The sequence below is a fragment of the Amborella trichopoda genome, chromosome 3 (assembly GCF_054954075.1).
Source record: "Amborella trichopoda isolate Santa Cruz 75 chromosome 3, AtrichopodaSantaCruz75HAP2 v2.0, whole genome shotgun sequence".
Taxonomy (NCBI): domain Eukaryota; kingdom Viridiplantae; phylum Streptophyta; class Magnoliopsida; order Amborellales; family Amborellaceae; genus Amborella; species Amborella trichopoda.
In genome coordinates, this window is record NC_142338.1 from 2,648,476 (window position 1) to 2,664,322 (window position 15,847).

The window sequence follows — 15,847 nt, forward strand, 5'->3', positions numbered from 1 at the left end:
TATATATATTTCTTTGCCTTGGTAGAAGCGGGCCGAAGCAAACCGAATTTGACCAAAGCAGCCTAAATTGGCCCGAACATGACCAAAGTAACCGGAAGTGATAACACCAAGCTTTGCTCTAAGCCTAAAATTCGAAGACTTCGATATCTTCAGCCTAAGCGAAGAGAATTTGACAACATTGGTCTTTCCCTCTCAAATTGGAACTCTCTCTCTCTCTCTCTTCTCACAAATTGGGCATCTTTTTGTATCTCTTTATTCCAATCCTATTTGACTCCCTCAGGGTCATAGGTCTCCCACTCCCATCTTCTGAAAAGGTACCTTGAAATTTTTTTTCAATATGAAATTTGGAATCCAATCTCGAAAGAAAATGAAATTTGAGTTTTTTTTACACTTAGATCTCACCACCTAAAAATAAAATCTTCTCTATTTAATCTTGAGGTTATTATTTTTTCAAGTGCATGGACTGTACGATTAGAATTTTGTTTTTGTCAAGGCTAATTTATGGGTTGAAGAGGTTACATCCCAGATATTTAAGGTCCTAAAATTAAATTGTAAGCAAGGTTTTTCTTGAGGGAGTAAATGGACATTTTACTCCCCTTAGAATATCTTTGGCTCTAATCAAATAGTTAACTAGTGGAGATGGAAGGTAACTCATAAGTTAGATATCTTTTTGAAAATTAGTTATAAAAAAGGGACAATCTAGCCATTCGATTTCAAACTGGATAGCTTGGGGAGTGTTATGAAGTTCCTACAATTTTCTTTGAACTTTGAGCACATACTCGCAATTATCTGATTTGAAACTTGACTGACGATAACGATTGCCTTGTGCCAAAAACAAAAGGAAAATTGTTTCATGCGGGCTTGACCACATTTCTATAATATGCGGTTCCAAGTTATAAAGCATCCATCTTAAAGATGGATGCAAATAGGTGGTCCATCTAAAAAAAATTGAATCTAAAAGTCCAAATATTTTCTTAATAAAATTATTATTTTTAATTTTAAAAAATTATTTTATTTTTCATATTCATGTCATGATTGTCATGATCTCCATGTTAGACATTACATGACCTTAAAAACTAAGTAAAAAAAATCCATGCCAAAATAGATTTTTAAGAAGTGACTCATGGAAATTGTGTCCAAAACAAAAAAAACTCTGAATTACTTATCTCTCTTTGTATATATATATATATATATGGGATATTCCAATATAGATAGAGATAGAGATAGAGAGAGAAAAGAGGAGCAAAATAGGTCTTAAAAATGTCTTGTATGACTAGTATAACGCAAAAATTGACTAGATCAATACCCCAATTTTCATTGGATTCTCGCAACGTCACCCAATCTAAATTTAGTCGCCGTATCCAATACGCGCTTGTCTCACAAACCAAACACAAAAACACCCTCCTAACCTCTCATTCAATCCCCTAACTGTGAACCACCTCCCTCACAGCACCCTAACTTTACCACCCTCTCTCTCTCTCTCTCTCTCTTTGCGTGACCATCTCTTCCTCTATTTAGGTGTCCAATTCCACAAGCCTCTCCTCTCTCCAAACCCAAAAACCTCTCTCTCTCTCTCTCTCTCAATTCCAAACGCAAACCTCATCACCTCATTTATTCTGTGAAGCACAAACCTCTCTCTCTCTCACCCACACACACACCATGGCCACCCTTCTCTTCCTCATTCTCTCTCTAACTCTCCTCCTCTCTTGCTCCGCCTCTTTCGACCTCCCACTTTGTCTCTCTACAGGGATCTCCAACCATGACTGCAATGCCCTCGCAAAAGCAGACCTCCAAGGAACCCTCTCTTTCATTGGCAATCAAATAGACCAAGTTTCTACTGATTTTGGTGGCATAATTCACCAAAAACCTAAACTTCTCTTCACTCCAAAATCGACAAAAGACGTTTGTACCATGATTTTGGAAGTTGGGTCATCTCATAACTTGACTCTTGCACCAAGAGGAAATGGCCATTCAACTGGTGGCCAAGCTCAAGCTCTTAATGGCGTTGTCATGAACATGAGTAATTTGAAGGGTTTCACAATTGGTGCAGAGGAAAGCTATGTAGATGCAGGGGCTGGAGAATTATGGGTTGATTTGTTGAGGTTTACATTGAATCATGAGCTCGCCCCGAGTAGCTGGACCGATTATCTCGACCTAACAATCGGTGGTACGCTCTCGAATGCCGGGATCAGCGGGCAAACCTTTCGGTTCGGGCCTCAGATTAAGAATGTCTTGGAGCTCGAGGTAGTCACTGGTACGATGTTAAGCCTGAGTCTTTGAGCTTCATCTCCCTCTCTCTCTTTCTCACTCTATATATATATATATATATGAAAATTCTTTCTGACGGCGAGTGTACAGTAATTTCACCCCCATAGAGCCATTGCGGTTCAAGGCAGAGTCCCTTTTTGACCAACACGGGCTTATTATGTCCGTAACGGCACTGCATCCATGCCGAAATCACTGTACAATTTCTTGATTCTCTTTGCATGGTTCTAATGTGTGTGTATTTTTTGCTTTAAGTTGGCTATACTGTGCTTTGCATGGGTTTTTTAGCGTTATTATGTTCTGGTCTAAAGTTTTTGGGAATTTTACAAGAAGGTTTCTTTTTTTCGGTTTTTCTATTCCTGTTTACCACTAGTTTGATATTGCCTACAAATTATTGATTTCTAATTTTAGTTCTCACTAGTTAGATATTGCATACAAATGATTGATTTTTTATTTTCAATTTTTAGAGTGTTAATTTTTGTTGTTTATGAGGCAGTCTGATGGTTAATTATTAGCCCGCTTTAGAAATGGGTCGGCCCTATATTGGGGCATCGGATTGCCACAGAAATGCAATAAAACTTTTAAAATAGATAAATCAATAAATAAGATAAAAAGCCTATGGAATAAAAAAGTATAGAAAAGGGGGACCACAATGTAAAATTCTAAAAACCTGGACCAACCTGTAATTGTGCTAAGAAATCCCGGTCCTTGCGTATTTCCATCTTCTATTCTTGCCATAAAAAACCTGGTAAAATAAATAACATAATTACAAAATAACTCCTCTAAAATGGGAAACATTATGGAAAAAAAAAGGAAAAAACTTGAAATAGCTCTATGTAATGTAAAATACGCCCATATAGACAAAAATAGACAACCATTTATGGGATTAAAACTCACCAGGACAGAAAAAAAAAGGAAAATTATCCATTTGCTTGCCTGATTTGGAAATAATTGAGACCTCCAAATGAAAGAATGATGCATATATTGTTGTTTCGTTGAAAGCACCACGCATAAAAACCATGACCAATTCTTATAAGAACGATTCCAAATTAAATCCTTAAAAATAGGGGTTTGAATCGGTTTCTAACACTGGTTTCTTAAAAGGGTTGAAAAATCTATGATTTGGTTCAAATTTGCATAAGAAAGTGTTCGCCGATCTTACAATAAGTTTCCAACTTTAGGAAGTATAAAGTTCACTATTAATTGTCAATCCTTAAAAATTACTTGGAGGGAGGAAGCTTCTCGAGTATGTATAAACAATCTAACAATGTTAGTTTCCAAAAAAGCGGGTTTACTACGTAAACCTATATTTTAATAGTAAAAAAAAGACTTTTTTGGGTTCTTTGGAGTAAGAGAGAGGTCCATGTCTAATATTTGTTTGTTAAAGAATATGCGACTAATACTTTTATAATATTTTCTATTTATGACAAGGAAGACCGAGAGAGAGGTCTATGGCTAATTTATGTCTAATTATTTCTATTAGTTAGAGAGCGAGAGGGGTCTATGGCTAATTTATGTCTAATATTTTCTGTTAGTTAGAGAGAGAGAGGGGTCTATGGCTAATTTATGTCTAATTTTTTCTATTAGTTAGAGAGAGAAAGAGAGAAAGGGGTTTATGACTAACTTATGCGTAATATTTTTGTATTAGTCACTTGGCACTAGAGACATTTGTCATGTGCAATAAGCGTTTTGTCATGTGCAATAAGTGTTTCCGCGGTATATGGCTAACTCATGTCTGATATTTTTCAATTAGTTAGTGATAGAGAGAGAGGTTTATAACTAACTTATGCGTAATATTTTTCTATTAGTCACATGCCACTAGAGACATTTGTCATGTGCAATAAGTGTTTCCGCGGTCTTACGTTGTCGTGATCCGAGTCCATCTTTGTGCCTCGGAGAATTGATGAGCCGGTTCTAGTGGTTCTGAACCAGCTTGAAGGCTGGGTAACCGGTTTGACACACTGGTTCCCTTTTTAAACCAGCATTTTAGAACTCAGTTATGTGGCCTGGATTGCTTATCTACAAATCTGTGTTGGATCACTAGATTGATGATCTAAATCGGATATGGGTTATCTGAAAAATATTAAACAAAATAAAAATTAAAATGAAAGTTTATGGGGTAGGGATTTAGTGGAGACTGGAGACCTAATAAATCTATTGCATAGTCTTTGAAAAAAAAAAAAGGTATATAGGGGTCCTAGTGGGGAATGAGGCTTGGGTCAATACCATTTCAGAACTGATTCAATACGGCTGATTCCCATCCATATCGACGATTCGAATAGCAAAGTGCCAGGTTTTAAAAAATACAAAAAATATGTAATGAGATCATTTACTTTTGAGTCACAATTAATCTTGACCATTAGATGTGAAATTGGGTAGTTATATTTATTCCATTGTCAAAGCCCAAATTCAAAATAAAAGTTTTTCCGTGAAGCACCCAAGCTATTAAATTTCATATCAAATCGTTGTAAATAATTGTGACATTCTTGTGCCAAAAGTATAATCCCTTGTATACTTAAAATGCCGGTCGTGAGTCCTACCATGAATAAATAAACATGGTTGATTATGCACGACAGATCCCTTGATGAGAGTTGTCTGCTGATGACATGTACATTTACATTACAGTACTTGCCAAAGATTTGATAAATTGAGTTGATGAAAGGGAGAAGAGGGATCATACCTTGACTAAGTAGAGAGAGAGAGAGAGAGATAAGATAATGATTTATATACTCGTTAGAGATTTGACACATTGATCTATGGCCTCAAGTCAAGGTGGGACTTTTGATTTGTAAGGGAATCAGGGGTTGGAATTTTGAAGCTCATTTACGTTTACCTACCCAAAAAAAAAAAAAAAGGGTCGATTTTTTCTTTCACGCAAAAATTTTTTTTGATGGAAATTTGACTTTCTTACCTTTGTTGCACTTGGCATATAAAGTTTAATCTGAAAATGGGGAAATATAGTCGTGGCATCTACTCTTTTGTCTTGTATTTTTCTTTCTCCCATATAATCTCACATATTTTTCTTGAATTTGGGTTTTGCTCCTTTAATTTTAGGTTGATTCATGTTTATTTTGTGGAAAAAAAAAAGGTTTAGGAGAAAGGTTGATATGCAATCAGGAGATGAATAGGGACCTTTTCAATGGAGTGCTTGGAGGGCTTGGCCAATTTGGAGTGATAACTAAGGCCAGAATACTTCTTCAACGGGCTCCTCATAGGGTACAAAATTCATACCAATGCTTCTAGACTTTCTCAATTGTTCCATGGACAGAGAGAGATGTTAGAGAGAGAAAGAGGACAATGTTCGAGAGAGCGAGAGGATGATCTTAGAGAGAGATAAAAGATGATCTGAGAGAGAGAGAGGATGATCCTAGAGAGATATAAGAGTCTTAGAGAGAGAGAAGAGTCTTAGAGAGAGAGATTTCTAGAGATAGAGAAGAGTCTTAGAGAGAGAGATAAGAGTTTTAGAGAGAGATGTTTAGAGAGAGAAGAGTCATAGAGAGAAGAGTTTTAGAGAGAGATTTCTAGAGAGAGAAGAGTCTTAGAGAGAGATAAGAGCCTTAAAGAGAGATTTCTAGAGAGAAAAGAGTCTTAGAGAGAGATTTCTAGAGAGAGAGAGAGAGAGAGGTTTCTAATGAGAAAATTTTATCCACGTTTTGACAGGTGAGATACATTCGAGTGGTATACGCCAAAGTGGAGGATTTTGTAAGGGACCAAGTACGTTTGGTTTCATTACCTAAGGGCCACACCTTTGACTACATCGAGGGGTTCATCCTGGCCAACGAGAATACCATCGACGGCTGGAAATCGGTCCCATTCTCATCCAATCAAACCTTCAATTCCACCCTTATCCCTCAAGAATCCGGCCCCATTCTCTACTGCTTGGAGTTGGGATTCAATTATTTCAATTATACTAGCAACCCCACATTAGAGCAGGTGTCTCTCTCTCTCTCTCTAAATAGCAAGAGGTCTACTCTCTCTCTCTCTCTCCCTAAATAACAAGAGGTCTACTCTCTCTCTTTCTCAATTAATTCAAAAAGTTTCAAATATACAAGATAAGAGAAATAATCCATATAAAACTCTCTCACTCAAACTTTATCTCTCTCTCTCTCTAAACTTTAAATAGGTAGGGGGCAGCAATCCGGCTCTACTCCGGGGCCCAACCTTGACAGGCTGAATGCGTTTGCCTTGTACCGTCAAGGCCGCATTAATTACAATAAAATTAAACGAAATAAAAACATAGGAAAAAAGGTTGAGCTAGGACGAACCGGGGTGGTCCTGTCACGTACCTAGCCCAAGGCCGGCCTAGCATAATCCTCAGGCCATGGTGGATAACCCGGCCCTCGAGCCACAATTTGTGACCTAGATCCTAATTTCTGAGGGTCCGGCTCCAATCGGCTCATTGCCTGCCCTAAATTAAGATGTGGTCTGTCTTGCTCATATACTCCCACTATAACCCACTATTTCTCACTTAACTAGAAATGGGTTTGATATTCTCTCTCTCTCAGACCAATTATTCTTTTTCTTTGGACAGAGCATTGAGGAGCTGATGAGAGGGTTGGGGTACATAAGGGGACTAGAATTTGTCATCGATCTCTCCTACTTTGATTTTCTTTACAGAGTCCATGCAGCTGAAGTTGCTCAAAGGTCAAGTGGTTCATGGCTCCGCCCTCATGCATGGCTTAACCTTTTCCTGCCACAGAAGAGCATTATGCAGTTTGATACACATGTTTTCAGGACCATGCTAAATAATGGGGTTGGTGGACCCGTACTTGTATACCCAGTCAACTCCACAATGTAAGTTTTCTCGATTAGACTCTTCACTTATGTTTCGCATAAAAAATACTTTTGAAAAATATTTTCAGGTGAAAGAATTCCTTCATGTGGTTAGACGTGAATATTTTTATACCAATTAGTCCTAGTGTATATTTTAACACCAATTGACGGCTAATTGATGTGAAAATATTATAACACTTAATCACATGAGAGAATTTTTCCATGTGAAGATATTTTTCGAGAAATATTTTTACGCAAATTAAACATGTTGGTAAGTCAACAATTTTGAAAAAATATTACTCGACTCCAAAATATAAGCTCTCAATCAACTATTTTTGCCAAAAGATTCTTTCACTATAAAATGAAAGATTTTTATCATACAATCAATTACATGGCAACCTTTGTAGGCAATGGATTATGTGCTTGTGTAGAAGTATATGTCCCTATCTAGGATTATTTGTAGGGGGCAAACTTTCTATGCTTCCCCTACAACGTAGAAGTTCTATCTTCTCCCTTATCCAACCCTCCATTCCGAATGGAGGGCTAAGATTGTCCAAATCACAATGTCACGTCTCTACACTATTTTATTTTTAATTTTTTTCTGCAAATTATTTGGCACCAAATTTTGGATATCCATTCCTCTATTAAACTCGCACTAGCGAAAATATAAAAAATATATTTTCAATAAAATAAAATGACCAAAATACCTTTAAAAGTTTTAAGGGGTATTTTGGCCATTATATTTTATCGAAAAATTATTTTTAATAGTTTTTATTGGTGTCCAATAAAAAGATGGCACGTACCAACTTTCATATTCATACAATTATATAAAAAAACTAAAAATAAAATACTTTGAGACGTCGGATCTAAGATCGAATGGTGTATGGCTCACTTAATCAAAATTGAACGTCTAAATGGTAGGGGGAGGATAGAATTTCTATGCCGTTGTGGTAGGGGAAGCAAAGTAACCTTTCCCATTTGTAGGACCCAAAATTTTGGGAATCTACTCTCTCCACACCTAGATAAAAAGAAGTTGAAAACAAAGAGAGACAAAAACAAGAAAAAGATTAACGGCACCATAAATGTTTGGAAAAAAAATGCATTCATTAATGAGAGACTATCTACTATTTTAACCGAGTCCTATGAAATTAGGGACTCAAATTCATTTATTCAAAAATATATTCTATAGTGATTTGATGGTTTTAATATCGATCCCAAAAACTTACAGAAATCTTCCTAAATTGCTCTTTTCCTTATGGGAGCAAGCATATAGTTTGCTCGTGGGATTACGATATTGGCGCTAATTATTTTCTTTGCTTTATCTATAGAGCTAGTGTTTTAAAATCTGAATTGGCGGGGTAGATCATTCATCCATAGATCCGGATTATTGGATCAGCGATTAGTTTTGTTCTGGATCAGTCCGAAATCAGTGATCTAAAAACATATAAATAGATAATAAAATAAAATAAAAATTGAAATAGGGTTTAGGGTGGAGATATAAGGAATTGAAAAAACATTATATGAGCTTAAAAAATATATATAAATTGTGAGGTTTTAGGGAGGACCGAGTTGAGACCTATACCATCTCAGAACCAATTTATTTCGGACCGATTCCTGCCTAATCGACGATCCAGATCGAAAATACCGTCTTTTAAAACTAGAACTCTAAGGAGTAAACCCCTTCCACATTCTTAGTCGTCTCTTTCCCGTCGCTGTACACGAAACAAAACTCTTTATCATATTAGTCTTACCATAAATATAAGCTTATCTCTATGCATACTTAGAGGTCAACACTTTAAAAAATTTGCGTCTATTTGCTTCACTCAATGCAAATGTTTATGCTTCTTTCTGGTTTCCAACTTGCCACCTCACAAAAGATTCTCTGTCGCATATAAATTTTTTCTCTTCATTATTATTTTATTTATTTTTTTAATAAATGTTGGGAGCAGCACTAACGATTACAACCCAATACTTGGGTCCTAAAAATACTCCTAGGGTTTTCACCCAAGGGAACATATACCCCCGGGGCCATCAAATCTTTTGGCAATATTTTTAAGGCACATGCAAGTTTTCAAACTTACATCAGCTAGGGGTGGACCGACCCTAACCTATCAGGGCTTCGCTAAGCTGAGCCAAATATAATAAAAGTGAACAAAAAATACTAAGAAAAGGACCCAGTTTCTATGAGTCCGTGCCCGCATATGTAGAAACGTGGGCCTCTTATTAAATCAATTTTTGAGATGGATTTTACGACTTAATTTTTAAAGACATGTAATCTTAACATGGGGATCATGAATATGAATAAATAAATAAATTTTAAAAAATAGAAATAGTAATTCTAGTAAGAAAACATTTGAACCGTTAGTTTCCATTGTTTTTAAATAGACCTACTTGCATCCATCTTAGAGGTGGATAGTTTACACTATCTGGACCGCATATGTAGAAATGCGATCTAGCCAGCATAAAACAATTTTCTATGAGAAAAAAGGGCTGATATAGGCAAAAAAGTGGCAGCCCTGTTGTAGACCCTGCCTGGCCCTTTCCTCGGGCCATGGAGGCCTGGCCTTATCCCGGACCTCCAGCCACATTGTAGACTAGGCCCTTGTTTTTAAGGGCTGGGGGGATAGGCCCATTGCGAGCCTTAACCCTCACCAATAATATGGCCCACAAAATATTTGTTGACTTTCTTCCTTTTTTTGACATTTTCTAATTTCTTTTTACGAAATCTATATCTAGGTGGGACCCGGAGATGAGTGCAGTGTTCCCTGAAGAAGAAGAAATATTTTATGCCATTTCAGTCCTTAGATCATTGGATGCTGATCAGCCTATTACAGTACTAGAGTCTCAAATGAAAGAGAACTCGGAAATTATAAACATTTGTAGGAGATTAGATCTCAAATGCAAGAAATATCTTGGAAGGTTTGAGAGTACAGAGGAGTGGAAAGAGCATTTTGGGAGCAACAAGTGGGAATTGTTTACAAAGAGGAAGAGCGTATATGACCCTAAGCACATTCTTACTCCGGGCCAGTCTATTTTTATGAGGAATTGAGATGAGGTGTTTGTTTTGTCCTGAGTGGGCTTTTCTCTCTGTCTTATATGTAGATTTTTAATAATGTTTTTGGGGAAAAAAAAAGTTGGTCTTGAGCCTAGATGAAAAAGGAGGAGGGTTTTGTTAGGTTGGCAACCAATATAAAACTCTGTAATGTCTTTATTATGATTTCTGATCCAATAATGATGATTGAAATTAGGAAAAAAGGTAATAGTTGAAACCAGCTTTTTAAAAAACGCCGAGTCGAACTGGACTCGCCCGGTTCGACTCGAAAATCGTGAAAGGGGACCGGATAGCCTAAAAAATCGGAAATCGTCCGGTTCTAGAGAGAACCGGACGATTCTGTACAGTGAATTGCCGATTCACTGTACGAGAACGGCGAGTCCGAACAGTGAATCGGCGAGTCCGTACGGAATTTTTTTTTTTTTTTTTTTGTAATCCATGATAGATTTTTTTGTAATACTTGATCGATTTTTTTGTAATCCATGATCGAATTTTTTGGTTTTTTGTAACCCATAATAGATATTTTTGTAATCCATGATCGAAATGTTGGTTTTCTTTTCTTGAAATCCATGATCGATTTTTTTGTTTTTTTTTTTTTTTTTGTAACCCATAATAGAATTTTTTGTAATCCATGATCGAATGCTTTGTAATACATGATCGAAATGCTTGTTTTTTTTTTTATAATCCATGATCGAAATGTTTGTTTTTTTTTTTGTAATCCATGATTGAATTTTTTGTTTTTTGCTTTTTTTGTAACCCATGATTGAGTTTTTTGTAATCCATGATTGAATTTTTTGTAATCCATGATCGAACTGTTTTTTTCTTTTTTTGTAATCCACGATTGAATTTTTTGTTTATTTTTTTTTGTAATCCATGATCGAATTTTATGTAATCCATGATCGAATTTTATGTAATCCATGATTGAATTTTTTGAAAATTTGTGATTTTTTTTTTTTAATCCATGATCGAATTTATTTTTGTAATCCATGATAGAATTTTTTGAAAATTTGTGATTTTTTTTTTAATCCATGATCGATTTTTTTGAAAATTTGTTATTTTTTTTTTTTAATCCATATTATTCAAAGAGAAAATGAGAGAGATGATGATTCTGAGGCCACCCTATCCCAGCCATATTATTCACATATCGAGTCCCAACAGCAACAGTGTAGGGATGAGCACGAAATACTGTAAATTAAATGTTGAATGGCGGTTCATGCAGGGAAAGAACATATCAATATTCGCATATTCATTCAAAAACATGAAAATTCTTAATGGAGTACCCTCATTTTTTATTGAATTCCTAAAAAACAATATTTATAATGAATTTTAATAATTTTTTCGAATTTTTTTTAAGCTTTATTCTGACCTATTCACCCGATTCCCGATCCGGATAGCCGATCCGGATCGATTTTTTGGAAGCCCGATCCGGGTCACTGATCCTTTTTTTAAACCATTGGTTGAAACCAATGGTTTAAGCGGATCGGTGATCCGGATCGGGCACCTCAAAAACCAATCCGGATCGGCGAATCGGCGATCCGGATCGGGAATCGGTCAGATTAAAGCTTCAAAAAAATCCGAAAAAATTATTAAAATTCATTATAAATATTATTTTTTAGGAATTCAATAAAAAATGAGGGTACTCCATTAAGAGTTTTCATTTCTTTGCATGAATATGCAAATATTGACATGTTCTTTCCCTGCATGAACTACTATTTACCATTTAATTTACGTCACACAAAAGCATAAACATAGAATTATCATAAAATAAGTATATCAACATACATGGACTACAATAAAGCATACAATTAGTAACATACGATCTAAAAATAAAATGACAGACGATGTCGTTCTTCTTCTTGGTCACGCTGGTGCCATTGATTGAATTCGTTTTACAATTCATTGATTCGATCTAAAAACAAATCATCGATATTAGCAAGCGTCTGACTATATCCAAATCCCTGAGTGTTCTGTTGTGTTCCCAATCCAAAATCCCCGAAGCTTGTCCATCCTTCATGCTCACCTATACTGTCGTGCTCATCCCTACCTGTTGCTGTTGGGACTCGATATGTGAATAATATGGCTGGGATAGGGTGGCCTCGGAATCATCATCTCTCTCATTTTCCCTTAGACCCCCTTCCCACTCTCCATCATTAGGTGCAATATCACCGACATCTTCGACGAATTGTGGATACGTTGGCTGACTGCTTCCTCTTTCATGCTGCTCATCACCTTCTTCAAGATCTTCCTCACCGATCGCCTCAAGGAACGCTCTCTTGTGCAACACTGGCTCCTCCTCTTCTACTACCCATTGGTCTGCTGTGTCTGTGACAAATATTGTGTCTAAGCCTATCGGCTCATAGTCTTCAAGCCTCATTCTTATTTGTCGCTCTCGGAGGTTTAAATTATAATGAACGTAGACTAGTTTATGAAGCTTCTCCGAAGCGAGTCGATTTCTCTTAGTAGTGTGCAACCATTGGAAAGTACTCCAATTGCGCTCATAGCCAGTAGCAGAGCACCTTGATTGCTATTCTCTTTAGGTGAGGTGCATCAGTACCATATATCTCCCACCATTCAGCTGTATTAAAATGCAAAAAACATTGTAAAGGCAAGAACAATTCATAAGATTAAATATATGAATGAACAAAATATTAGCTAGGGGATAACCTGGATCCATTTTAGTTCGAGAATTCCTGGCAAGTGTAGTTCCGAAGGATCCTATAGCATCCCTATACATAGCAAGCTAAAACAAATATATTTCGTTTTAGTGCATTATTCCTCACAACTTTAACAACTCAATAAAGTTCTTACCCAAACATTAAATAATACCTCTTGTATTGTTGCTACCTGGTTTCGATGGCTTCTCTCAAACCTGGCAATAATGTATCTGACCCCTTCCATAATCTTGTGGGGAGGTTCAGGTGTCAAATAGAAAAATTTTGGGTTGAAGAAGTAACTTGGAAAATAAAAAGATAGAGAAATGTCATTTAAAATTTCATAAAAATAATAATTTACAATGAAACATTCTAATGATATAAATATATATTTACCTGCATAATGAGTTGGACGTCCAAATTTGGTGTTCCACCTCCATTCTATAATCTCGATCACTTTGCTAGCAAAACTACACTTCTCCCCAATAGCTGATTTCGCTCTTTCGATACCTTCATAAAGGATGCCCATGGTAGCTTCCTTGTCAGCTTCCACTATTCTTAACACTGTGACCAAAGGGGCAGTGGCCTCTACGACACTGGAACATCAAGACCGGAACCTCCTATTTGAGACTATGCCATTCACTTTTATACCGGTATTGGACTTCGAGAGGCGGTCATTTAACCACTCTTTACAGGTAAACAATCTATTTAATGCACCTTCAGATTCCCGAATGGAGTTCATAGCTAAGTAATCGGTCGCAAAGCAGGGTATGGCAGGCCTGATTATTTCTTTTTTCTTAGAGTGTTATCTAAACATAAATAATATTTTAGAGTAGTTGTATATAAATCTCGACACCAACCTTGCTTCATCTAGAGTCTCATTCACAATTTTGATCTCACCGATCTCCTCTAACATAAGATCGATGCTGTGTGCAGCACACGACGTCCATACTAGATGCTTCCTCTTATCCATTAACTTGTTGCCCCCAGAAACACATGCACACGCATTATCCGTAATAAACTGGACTACATGCTTATCTCCTACCTCCTCCACTATCTGATCATATAGTCGTACGTAGAAGTTTGCATCCTTCTTCATTCCTGATACGTCTTTGCTAGACAAAAAAGCTGTACCTTTTGGAGAATAGGCCAAGAATTTTAAAAACTCATTTTTGCTAACTTTATTCAACCAACCATCACTCATGAGAGTAATGCTTGTCCTTGGCCGACTCTGTTTATATTCTTCAATCCACTTAGTAACTTCCTCCACCTCTTCATCTAATATTGGCCCATTGAGCTCATATACTGTCGGGGGTTTTACCCCGGGCCCTGCTCTTTGAATTGCACTGACCATAGGTGGAAAATATGGGCTATTGGTTGCATCAAAGGGAATCCCTTTATCATAGAACCATTTACCAACATATCTCCCCAACATGTTTTTTGTACCTTTAACCATGCCTTTTAGGGTCGTCTGTTGTGACTTAGGCTTTGAGAGAAATGGGTCTATACGACCATTACCTGCAATACTGACACTCCTAGATAAGTTAAGAACTATTTCTTCAAAGTTTGATTCTTATTGACACATACTGCCACCAACCCCTCCATACATATTTGAGTTGGGCCCGCCATACATGCTCGACCTGGGCCTGCCATGCATGTCTAAGCTGGGCCCGCCATACATGTCTAAGCTGGGCCCGCCATACATGTCTAAGCTGGGCCCGCCATACATGTCTGAGCTAGACCCACCATGCATGTCTGAGCTAGACCCATCGGGCATTCTAAACCCATATTCTCTCTGATATTGTTCATGTAAACTCAATCTTGTGGCCATGTCCAGGTCATTATTATATTGCTCTTCTAGATCATTATTATATTGCTCTTCTAAATCATTCCTGCTTGATGGCTATATAAACTAGCTATTTCCTCATTCATCCTATGTTTGACACTTTTTTTTACCTTTATTAACATTAAGAATTGCGGCCATCTGTTTTTTTACATTACTAGGGACACTACTGCATGCAGAAACATCTCCCTTAACCCCTGCCAAGTGTTGCTTGAACTTATGTACCCCACTACTTATCACTCTTTGGCAGTAATTACAAATAATTTTATCTTTTTTGTTGGGATCAAGTCTGACCCCATGTTGCCATTCAGAGTCTTCTGCAGATCTTGACATGATTAACCTGTTTTAATATGTAAAAAGTTAAAAATTAACCAGAGAGTTCAATAAGAAAAATAATCACCATGTGTAGTGATAATATGTTGGGGTAGTTCATGTAGTCATATTTGTTATTGCAAAATACCTCTATTGACAATAATATTTTCGTACATATCAATTACAAACATACAGGATAATATAACACAAAATGCAAGCTCCAAACATGGCTACAACTCAATTAACAAGAACATACATTTTTTGCGTTAAAAAATTAATAATAAAATTGAAAAAATGTAGGATAATATAATTGTCATATATGCCACGATTTTTTTACAATGATATTCACTTTAATTCCACACGATAATACAATTTAACAACATGTATTTTTTGCGTTCAAAATTTTAAAAATTGAAAATACATTTTTAATGCAAAACTACATAAAAAATATAATATAGTTTTGCATTAGAAATATAATAACATGTATGTTTTTTGTATAAATATGCTATCAACATGCAATTTTTTCAATAAAAACTTTAACAATAAAAATTAAAAATATGGTTTAATACCTCATGATAATCAAAACCTGGTCACTATTTTCACATCTTTTCGAAAAATCACGATTTTTAAAATAAAATCCATCATGTACAAAAAAAAAAAACAAATAAAAACAATTATTCACAGAGCCACCTAACATAAGTTATTCCAACTCAAAAATGCATTAACAACAGATTAAAAAAATACAAATTTGCATTAAAAATATAATAACATGCATTTTTTTGCATAAATAATCTATCAACATACAATTTTTTCAACAAAAGCTTTAACAATAAAAACTTAAAATATGGTTTAATACCTCATGATAATCTAAACCATGTCACGATTTTCACATATTTTCGGAAAATCATCATGTTTCAAAAAATTCAATCATGGATAAAATAAAATAAAAAA

The 15,847-nt window shown here is 36.0% G+C and overlaps 1 protein-coding gene across 1 annotated transcript; it reads left to right on the forward strand.

Moving 5' to 3' along the window:
* The first annotated feature begins 1,682 nt into the window (after positions 1-1,682).
* LOC18439768 (cytokinin dehydrogenase 7) lies at positions 1,683-10,108 on the forward strand. The gene is made up of 5 exons (XM_006849926.4): positions 1,683-2,254; positions 5,354-5,481; positions 5,926-6,198; positions 6,797-7,059; positions 9,775-10,108. The coding sequence occupies exons 1-5, from the start codon at positions 1,912-1,914 to the stop codon at positions 10,085-10,087; spliced, it is 1,320 nt and encodes a 439-aa protein (XP_006849989.3). The 5' UTR covers positions 1,683-1,911; the 3' UTR covers positions 10,088-10,108.
* Positions 10,109-15,847: the final 5,739 nt, after the last annotated feature.

Bases quoted from the DNA above. Each gene is read 5' to 3' on its own strand.
- LOC18439768 (XM_006849926.4), top strand. From the start codon at position 1,912: ATGATTTTGGAAGTTGGGTCATCTCATAACTTGACTCTTGCACCAAGA. The intron at 2,255-5,353 runs GTACGATGTTAA...GAAAAAAAAAAG, and splicing joins GGAGCTCGAGGTAGTCACTG to GTTTAGGAGAAAGGTTGATA. The intron at 5,482-5,925 runs GTACAAAATTCA...ACGTTTTGACAG, and splicing joins TTCAACGGGCTCCTCATAGG to GTGAGATACATTCGAGTGGT.